Here is a 10533-nt window from a genome sequence, read left to right on the forward strand (position 1 = left end):
GACTGAAGCGGATGCAGAAGGTGGCTGTGGCGGTATCCAGGGCTCCACTGCAGCTACAACTAAAGAAAGCCTCAACGCAGAACACACACCTCCGTGACCGTGGCAGACACTTCCATGTGTCGAAATAAAGTTGGCAGGGATGGCCCAGCACGTGGGATGAGCCCCACGTGGAAGGAACCCTGTGCTCTCTGGAGGATGTGCTCAACCTGGACTCTTCCTGAAATGCTCTGGCTTTGGGAGGCCACAGGCCCCCTTGAGACTAGCACTTTCAGGGCCAGTTTCCAGACCAGTCTAGTGTTTGCATTCACAAGCTAGTGTAAAAGGCCAGTTAGCAGGGGCATCCGGGTGGCTCAGTCAGTTAAGCGTCGGACTCTTGATTTCAGCTCAGGTCATGATCTCACAGTCTATGAGTTTGAGGCCCACAATGGGCTCTGCACTGACAGCACGGAGCCTGCTTAGGATTCTCTTTCTCCCTCTCTCTCTCTCTCAAAATAAATTAAAAAAAAAAGGCAGCTAGCAGGTAGTTCTAATGCAATACAAGAATACAGCATGGCCCATTGGTGAGGAAGCCTGCAGGTACATACACACAAGCATAATCTAGCCCCTTGCAGCTCTGCCTCAGCAGGTCTTGTTTGGAGGGGCCCACGTGCTGGTTCCTACCCCTTCAAGGGAGGAAATGGGAACACTGGTAAGATGATTATGTGGCCTGATGGACTGCATCCTCCCTGGCGGCTACTTACCCGCCTGGGACCTGACTTGCAAGCAGAGATGTGGCCTGGACCAGCACCCAGGAGGGAAGGAGCCAGGCACAAGGAAGGACATTGCCCTGCCCCTCCCCCGGTCTCACAGTCTGTCACTAGGCTCCCTGAAATGTCTCTTAATGTTCATCCTGCCATCACATTACCAATGATAAAACGTTCTGCTGAAAAGTGCCGCTTATGCCCCTACTCACACGCAGTCTAGGCCCAGGGCAAATACTGGTCAGCCCTCTTTATCTTCTCCTGACCTTCCCACTTCCTCCTTTCTTCCTCCCAAAGCCCTCCCTCCTCCCTGGCACTCTGTGTTGCAGCCCACTGCCCACTGTGCTATGGGGCATTTGTCACAACCTAATCATTTGTTCCTCTGAGACAGGATCACAGTTATTCCTCCTTTATTTTTCCAGTGTCTGCCACCTAACAGTTCCTCAAGAAAATGTGAGTGGAGTGGAACAGAATCAAATGGGCTGGACCGGCATGAACTTTCTGTAGTCTCCGTAACTCAGTGATTCTCATCCCCGGCTACACACTGGAGTTGTCTGGCAAACTTTGGAAACTCCTGATGCCCAGCACCCACTCCAGGCCAACTGAATCCGAATCCCCGGGGGGTGGAGTTCCAGCACTGGTATTCAGAGCTCGCCAGGAGATTTCAAAGTATAGCCAGGGCTGAAAACCATTGGGCTAGCTTTTTTTTTGTTGTTTTTATTTTATTTTTGAGAGAGAGACAGAATGTGGGCAAGGGGAGGGGCAGAGAGAGGGAGACCCAGAATCTGAGCTGTCAGCACAGAGCCCGACACAGGGCTCGAACCCACAAACCGTGAGATCATAACCTGAGTTGAAGTCAGATGCCTAACCTACTGAGCCACCCAGGTGCCCCTCCCCCACCCCACATTGTGCTAGCTTTTAAATGGGTGCCGGCGATGCACTTGATTTAGTTGTCCGGAGGCAGCCCGGATTTAAACTGCCTGCATGAACCTGGACCTTCCTCTGACCGTGGGGCTCTGCCCCCTGGCTTCTAGCCCACTGCTGCCCTGTGGCCCCAGAAACTGGGCAGAGCTGCTTAGATTTGCATTAACCCTCTGGTCGCCATCTGTGCTGAGAGGTGAGACACAGGGATATTCCTCCAAGGCCAAGGAAACAGCAGTTATGAGCCTGATGAAAGAGGCCTGCGGACTTCATCTGAAGAGGCACCACAGTAAAGGAATGCCTGTAGCAGATAGGACTGGAAGCCCTGAGGCTGCCTGGTTTTAAAGGATACAATGACCCTCCATGAAACGGTGTTCTTAAAAGAGAAATCTAAAGTTTTCTAAGATGTGGTATCCCACCAAAGAAATGTGTGTCAAATAAAATGCCATCAGGTATAACCTGATATTATAACAGTTCAGAGTGGCTCCTTCTCAATTCTTTTTGTTCTGGTGCTTTCTTTGAAGGGTTTCTGCACTGTGTTAGGAAAGCATTATAAATCAGGTGTCATGAACTCCACCGCACCCTCCGAAGCAGAACTGCCTCTCCTTGCAGCGTGGAAAATGCACGAAGGGACACACGGGTTTTCATCATCTGCTAACATCAGCACAACTTCTCAGCATCACGTAGAAAATTAAGATCATGCAAAAAAAAAAAAAACAAAAAACAAAAAAACCAAAAAGTGTGCCCTATGGATGCTCTAGAACCAAAGCACACACCTGTCTGAGGGGAGGACGCCACGTGACTGCAGACCTTGCTGTCCCATAAAGACCCCACTGGAACTTTGGTACCTGGGAAGCCCCCTCCGAGCTCTTTCGTCAGGAGGCTGTGGCTCCTTGGTTAGCTGGTGTGGGTCTTAGGTCGCCGCCTCCCCATCGATGGGCTAGCGTGGGTGGTTTGAGAGTATGAAGCAAATGGGGTTGTTAGTTTGCCTCTTGCGTGAGCAAGTCTGCTTCCAAGAAGGAAAAAGAATCCTGTGACCTCAGGGCTGCCTGTACCTGCCTCCAACTTTCTGGGGGGGGGGGGGGGCTCAGAGGAGCTCCTGCGGAAGAGGGGCTCCCCAACCGCCCCCCCATCGAGTCCCGCTGCCTCTCTCCTGGAGTGCCAACCAGAGCCCCCTTTCAAAGTCCAGCCGCTGCCTCTGCAAACACCAGTTACCTAAACTGATTCTTGGTCTTCCTTCTGAAGCCAGCTTCCCCCGCCTTAACATGGGCCAGTCACTGCCAGGCTCTCCCTCTTTCTGATCCCTAGAGTCGGTCACAAAGACTCAGCTCTTCTTCAGAATCTCTCCTGCATAATCTTCCTTCCCATCTCCACCACTCAAGGCTTAAGCTTGTCTCCTCGGGCCTCTGAATGCTCTCCAACTCCAGTGCCCCCTCCATGCTATCACCAGGGACCCCAGTCAATAGCCAGAAATGCTCCCCATTACTTCTAGGCCGGTGATCCTCAAAATGTGGTCCCAAACCAACAACGGCACTTGGGAATATGTTAGAAATTCAAGCTCTCGGGCCCACCCAGACAGGCTGGATCAGGAGTGCTGGCGGTGGGGCCCAGCCACCAGGGTAACAAATCCTCCAGGGAAGGTGGATTCCAGCTCAAAGCTGAGAACCACTGCTCTAGGATAAATTCCAAATGCCTTAGGTTGGTACCCAGGGCCCCCGCCTGGTCTAAGCCACACACCTGTCTGTTCAGCTCATCTCTTACCATCGCCTTAAATTACCACTCCCACCCCCATTCCGCAGCTGCCTCATGGGCCCCTGATCTGGCGAAGAACCTGGCTTTGGAGGCTTTGGGGTCTCTCCACCCTCTTAGAACCTGAGCCCACCCCCTTTGCTCCAATCCTGCTTCTCCCTGAAGACCCCACCCCACCCTTCTGCCACCATGCAGGCTCCAGTACACCTTCCTTCCTGGGCATACCTGGACTGCCTTCTGAGACAGGGCCCACCTTGTATTCCTCTCTGAGCCCCCGCAAAGTGTCCTACACAGGGCAGGTGTGTGATAATGATCTGTTCATTTAGGCAACAGTGTTGACTGACTGGTTGATTTATAACTGGAAAAGTCTGGGCCCCGTAGGGCAACAGAAGAAACCTGTTTTTAATGCCTTAATGTGCCAGGCCCTCTCCCTAAATGATTTCACAGACTCGATCTTACTTCATTCTATCAACAGCCACACAAGGCTGATGTTATTTACCCGTCATCTTGGCTGCAGACGGGAACATTCAGAGGAGGTGGCTCACTTAGGATCACAGCCCCAAACGGCCGTGCAGCCTCATTTCCTAAAGAACAAGAACGTGACCGTGCATCTGTGTGCAGAGGCGTGCCGGGGGAAAGGATAGCCAGTGACTCTGCATGGTTCCCTCTGACGTACTGACTGCAAAAACATCCCCCGCTGCACACGTCCCAAACCAGGCAGCTGTAGCATTTCAAAGCTCAGGAAATAAGCCCCAAGAATGCAATCAGTCTAGGACCTCTTTGGTTTATCATCTCATCTTGCACTTCTTTAAGATGTTGCCAACTAAACAAAAGTTCAGATGGGGAAATCTAGTTACGTGCTGTCAGTAGGACACTGGGGAGGGTTACGCGGCCTAGGTGATCCCCGTGAGCAGTGAGCATAGAAAGTCACCATGAGGTCACATGACCATTCTTCAGAGGAAGAGGTGGAATGCCCCAGAATCCTCCGATTCAACGTCTTCCCTCCAAATCCTTCATGCCTCCCAAATTTCGCACGATCTTTTCCCTTATTTTCCTTACCTTCCCTAACAGCCACTCAACTGTTGTCTTTTTACAACACTTTAAAAATGTGTATGCATTTTCCAGGTACATTTATGCTGTATGTGATAAGTTCTTCAGTAATCTTAGCTGATGAATCACTTAGGATGCTGTGCTCTCCCCACACCTGTACCAATAGGATGATGTCGGACACTGTATTCTGTGCTATTTGCTCCCTTCCGAATGGTCTCCATACGACTTTTGCCACGGCGGATTCCTATTCGGCTGTATGCAATCAAGTGGTGCTGTATCAAAAAGCTGGGCAATTTTATAATCAATCAAAATAGAGTCTGAGAACTCTAAAGGGAAAGGCAGCCACCTCCCACACCTGTCCCTTCATCAGAGGAGTCACGCAAACGCAGGCTGCTTTCTTGAGAATGGAGTCCCCAACTCTTCCGAGCCACCTGCTTGCTTACTGACTGGCTGACCACAGCCCCACTCTGTTCTTATCTGTCTAGCTCATGGAACAGAGAAAAACATTCTTGCAACGCTCTCACGGAGATCATAAATGATGTGCTACCAAAACAGCCCCCTGTGCTGCGATCAAGCAGACCAGCCAGAGCCAGGTTGAGCTGGGCCATCAGGTCAATCCCAGTGACCAACCGGGATGAAAGAGACTCCAAGCAAGGGTTCTGTGGAGTATGGCTGTGACTCCAGAGAAAGCAGGAACATCCCTGACCTCTCTGTCCCTCTGGGGTGGCCTGGAAAATGGGCATGGCTTCTTAAAGTCCCACAGCGCAGAGTTCCTGGATGTCCTGTCTGATCTCAATATTTCTCTCACAGCACGCCGCAGGCAGGTCACGGCCTCAGCCCAGAAGCGATGGACAGATTCAGGTGCCTGGACTCCCCTGAGCTTACATCCATTAAGGAAGAAAGGCCACCACTCAGCAGCCCAAACCCGCTGGCAGGCGCCTCCCCTGCTCTCTGTCCTCATGTGTCCTCCCCTTCATTCACTCATTTCAGACAAGGAACACAGCCTTTCCAAAGACTGACACTCATTCTATCCCTTAAAGTTCCATCTCGGCGGCCTGCTCGGGTGAAGTTTAACCTGATTCCAATTCCGCTGGCCTTCTAGGAGCTGGTCTGATTCCCAGGAGGCAGCTGATCCAAACTTACATAAACTCTCTGGGGGTGGAAATACCTTCCTCACATGCCCAAAGTTCACTGCTTTGAAATCATACGGTTATAGAAATCCTTCCAAAAACTTACGTGATGTCTAAGGACTCCCTGAAATGTAAATAAAATGAAGAAGCATAAACAAAAAACAATTAATACTTGTACCTATGGTCTTTGAAGAGCCAAGAAGCACAGCCTGCATGGCTTCTCAAGATAAGACAGAGACAGGGAGAACATCACAGGGCCCACGCCTCTGCCCACAGTCCAAAGAAGGAGGGGCAAAATGGAGCACGAGCTTTGCGCTTCATGCCCCATAAACAAGCAATTATCTATTCTAATCATGCATCTCCTTCCCTTAAACCGATAACAAACATCTCGGAAGACAGCACAGATGCCACGCAGAGGGGAACAGAACATTCCCCCGCCTGTGCACCAAACACTCCACACTAAGCCATTTGGGAGATGTTTAATGCGTCAGGACTTAATTACTACTCAACGTCGGAATAAAGTTTTATTGAATACAGCCACGTCCATCTGTTTATTTACCGTCTATGGCTGCGTTTGCGCTAAAAGGACACTGTGGACTTAACCGTGACAGAGACCATATGGCCCACAAGGCCTAAAATATTGACGATTTGGTCTGTTACAGAAAACGTTTGCCAGCCCTGGGGCTCTACATGATCTTTAGATACAAAGAAGCTATGGAATGCTCCCATCTGTGGACATCAAAAATCTCCTACTTGAGGGGTGCCTGGGTGGCTGAGTTGTTTATCTTGTGGTTTGTGAGTTCAAGCCCCGTGTGAGTCTCTGTGCTGACAGCTCAGAGCCTGGAGCCTGCTTCGGATTCTCTGTCCCCATCTCTCTCTGCTCCTCCCTTGCTCGAGCTCTCTCTCAAAATAATAAACATTAAAAAAAAATTTTTTTTTTTAAATCTCCTACTTGCAATAGCTCCTCTCCCACACCTTGTTGCATCCTGTCCTGACAAGCACACCACACACACCACAATCCCCACTTCTCAGTGCTTCCACCAGGGTCGACAGCGACTAACACAACATTGCCACCCACCTGAACTGCCTCAAGTGCACGTGAGCACCAAAATCAAAGCAAGCTAGAGTGCGATGCAAACGTGGTTAGCCTGAGATCCTGCTGCTCTCTTTTCCCAACATGTCTCCAGGGCTACCCCTCAACCAAGGGGCCCGCTCCAAGTCACCACGCTGCCGTCTCTTCCTTCCTGCCTCCAGCCTTCCTCCGTAGAGTGTACTTGGGAAGAAGTGTCCGACATCCAGCTCATACGAACAGGATGAACACAGCAGACTAAACAACAGAGGCGTCTGCTCACGCAGGAATTTTAGAATCTCAAGTCTTAGAGGTGCACCGGCGGCTGGCATATGCTGAACTCAGCCTCTTGGCGGGGTTCCTTTATCTAAAGCACAGCGCCCTCACATGGTGCTGGAGGGAAGGACAGCCTTCCCGAACACCGGAGGACTGAAGTGAACCCTCTCTGGCAGCTCAGATGCCACCTGTGAGAGGGCCCAGCTTTCAACTCTGTGAGGATTTGGAATCCACGGTATCCAGATTTCCACCCTCAGCCCCTTCACAGATAGCTCCTCGCTGGAAACTTTACACCAAGAAGTATAAACTCTGACCTCTAGAGAAACTCACTAAACCACAGCAAATGGGATTCAGATGTTTCCATGTACAGTACAGTGATGTGACCTAGACTTTAAACACTTTGGCAAAAACAGGAAAAATGATGTGGGCCTTCCAGTCCCTCCCAGAACATGATACAGCCTTGACCCGAGTCCTACGGTGATCTGAGACTTTCTCACTCTACTTAAGACTCCTCACCCACAGCCCACATTCTCTGCCCCCTGTTCCACATTAGCTCCTAACAGGCTCCCTCCACGGTCCGTTTTCCTTGTTTAACCAAAGACGCCAATTTCTCCCAGGCCAGCAAAAAGCAGATCATGCTGATCAGGACTCAGAAAAGTCTTTCAAGGAGAATCAGTGAAAGCCAATCCTAGGAAATTACCCCCAGAGTTCCTCTACAGGGCTGGGAAGAAAGCAGAAGTCTTACATAAAGACTTGGACCCCAGGCTCTCTGGCTCTGCTGCAGATTCTGGAGGACTTGTTGCATACTGTGTGGGGGAAGGGCTAGAGAATTCTAGACGGTGGAGCAAGATAAGGCAAAGGTGGGGGAAGCCGTCTCTTCTGCCAAGGAAGAACAGACGCAAAAGAATAGCAGGCGCTGCATCCCCAGAGGCCGATCACGACAGGAGATAGAGAAACAACTTGTGCATTTCATGCTCTGAGCCGATACCAAGCTTTGTGGTGGGGCAGCCCATCTGCCAGCCATGTGCACTCCTAGGGGGCACAATGGAGGAGCTGAGAAGCATTTGGCTGGGCACCAGCATGCAGTGAGCAAGCGGGAGCACAAGCGGGGCAGAGGTGCGCAAGAAAGTCCCCGGCCCCTCCGAGCACTGTCACAGTGCCTCAAATGTAGCAAAGCAGGGTCCCCAGGATGGGGTAGCTACTGCCACAGCAAGGGCGCTTCTGGGGACTGGAAGGGGGTCTTCTCACCAATGCTAAGCACCCCTCAGGCCTGGCTGAGGGTGGCTGCTTGTGGTATAAGGGAACAAGGGTATGAACACTCCCTCTCTTGGTTCTCACGTTTCAGCTAAGAAGAGAAGTGTAGTGACCTGGCAGGGGACCCCTCCAAACTTTCCTTCTCTGGGTAAACACTCAAAAGGACAGAAGGAAGGTGAATGAGTGCTCACTACCCTACCCCCACATCCAAGAATAGATGCGATATACACCTAAAGTGTTCCCCAGGAGGCGCACACATACACACCTGTGCAGATAGATGGACATCAATAGTGTTCTCTCTACACCTGGGTGAAGGGCGCCTCTCAGTCTAGAGGCCTGACAGGTTTCTTCTCCACCACACCGGTGCTCCCCTGGGCGGACTGCTGCATACCCTCTTATGCAACCCCCGAACAGCGCAGTCCCTGTGCACTTCAGAGGCTCACTACCTGGCTACTGGATCAATACTGGATCTAATTATCCAGAAGAAGGCACTGGATAATTAGACGCTTCCCTTCTCAACCCCTTTGCTCAGACACCCTCCGAAAGGTCAGGGCGGGAAGAGGCGAGGTTCCCTTCGGACGGCAGGAGAGCACCCGTGGAGGCTGAACTTCCCGCCGAGGCACCCCCCCTCATCCCAACCTCCCCCAGGGACCACCCCTGGCTCCATGACAGAAAGACGCGCAGACCCGCAGGGGGCGCGGTCAGTACCAGGCCGCCGCCGGCGCCGCAGGCGCTGAGCGAGACGAGGGAACCGGGGTGGCCAAGCACGCGGCCCGAGTAGAAGCACAGCTCGGCGGGGCGTCCGCGGCGCCCCGCCGCGCCGGCCTCCTCCACCTCGAAGCCCCGGGACAGGAAACGCAGGTCGTGGCGAAGCTGCAGGTACAGGTCGCGCCCGAAGGCCGGCAGGTGCAGCAGCAGGGCGCGCTCGCCGGGCCGGACTCGCAGGGCAGCTGGGGGCGCGCGGGGGCGCCGGCGCTTTCGAGGCCCGGGGGCCCCGGGCAGCGACGGCAGGTGCACGTCGTCGGGGCGCACCCGCCGCGGCAGTACCACCTCCACGTCGGCCGCCGCGTCGCCGACAGCTGCGGGGAGAGAGGAGACGCGTCAGCGCGGCGGGGCCCGCCCGCCCGGCCGCCCGCCCTCCCTCCGGCCGCCCGCCGCGCACGGGGTCCAGCGCTGGGCACTTGAGCCAGCGCGGGGACAACGCGGCCCCGGGCGGGCGCTCCCCTCCCTTCCCTCACCCCGGCACCTCCGTGCCGGCCGGCGCCTCCGCCCGGGCCCCGCGCCACCCGGGGAAGGTCTCCAGCCCGGCCGCCCGGAGCACCTCCGGGGCCAGCGGCGCGGCACAGGCATCCGGAGACCCGGCGGCTGCGCTGCCGCCCGGGAGCCGCCTGGAGCCCGGTCCTCCGCCGCGGCCCGCACCCCCTTGGCCCCGAGCGCTGTCAGCGGTCCACCGCCGGACCCCGGCCGCGCAGGCAGGCGGGGGCCGCCAGGATGCCTCGGGAGAGTAGATGGAAGGTGGCCGCGAGAGGCACGAGCAAGGAAGGGGCGGCGGGCGAGGGAGCGCTACCTGTGCCCGGGTCCAGTCCCCAAAAAAGCAGCAGCAGCAAGGGCAGGACGAGAGGAGGCAGCAGGGCGCCGTCACACATGGTATTCGGGAGGAGCAGCCCCCCAGAAGGTCGCGGCGGAGCAGGAGCTCGCGAGGCGGCGGCGCCAGCCGGAGTGAAGTCCTCCAGCCTTTGGAAAAAGTAATTAGCGCTGCGGACAAACCCAACGTGGTAAATCCCAAGCCCCGCCTTCTCCTCGGAAGACAGGGGGCGATTGGACTCTCGCTTTCTCCTGCCCCGCCTCCCGCTTCCCCATTGGCTAGGACAAGTCTAAACCAGGGTGCGTAGTTAGGTTGTAAGCACTTTCTTACACGTGGTTTCTGGGCAGTGGCGGGGACGGGACACCAGGTGGCGCGAGGGAGCCTCCTGGAGCTGCGCTAGCCCGGAGGACTTGGGAGGACACCTGACTGGGTCTTCAGAGTTTGTTCTCCTTGTCAAAATGTTCTCTGACCCTGCTGCCCCGCGTGCCAAGAAGACAGGCCGGTTTCAACCATAAAACCATATTCTCTCCGCATCTAGAGTAAAACTAGTTTGGGTTGTCTGCCGCTGTATACTTCTTGCACACCTGATGGTTGCATACAACACGGCGGTGTTTATCCAAACCCCTCACACCTCCTGTCCTTTTTATCCTCACAGAAGCCAGTAGTCCAGGTATGATCACACTCTCTTACAGACTGAGAAACTGAGGGAGAGAGACCTTAAGGAGCTTGCTAAGTTACCCGGTGAGTTTCTGTCAGAAC

The 10533-nt window shown here is 54.2% G+C and overlaps 1 protein-coding gene across 5 annotated transcripts in view; it reads right to left on the minus strand.

Moving 5' to 3' along the window:
• The window catches only part of ADAMTS17 (ADAM metallopeptidase with thrombospondin type 1 motif 17), a 344515-nt gene extending 334578 nt beyond the window's left edge, over positions 1-9937 (minus strand). For 3 of the 5 annotated variants that reach the window (XM_045448788.1, XM_045448786.1, XM_045448787.1), the window contains exons 1-2: positions 9757-9936; positions 8898-9268 (exon numbers count right to left, since the gene is read on the minus strand). In XM_045448788.1, the coding sequence (XP_045304744.1) occupies positions 8898-9268; positions 9757-9835 (450 nt within the window). In that variant the 5' untranslated portion in view covers positions 9836-9936. Of the gene's footprint in view, positions 1-8897; positions 9269-9756 lie in introns of all 5 variants that reach the window. The other 2 variants (XM_045448785.1, XM_045448789.1) reach the window with 1 other exon arrangement.
• Positions 9938-10533: the final 596 nt, after the last annotated feature.

The sequence above is a fragment of the Leopardus geoffroyi genome, chromosome B3, assembly GCF_018350155.1.
Source record: "Leopardus geoffroyi isolate Oge1 chromosome B3, O.geoffroyi_Oge1_pat1.0, whole genome shotgun sequence".
Taxonomy (NCBI): Eukaryota; Metazoa; Chordata; class Mammalia; order Carnivora; family Felidae; genus Leopardus; species Leopardus geoffroyi.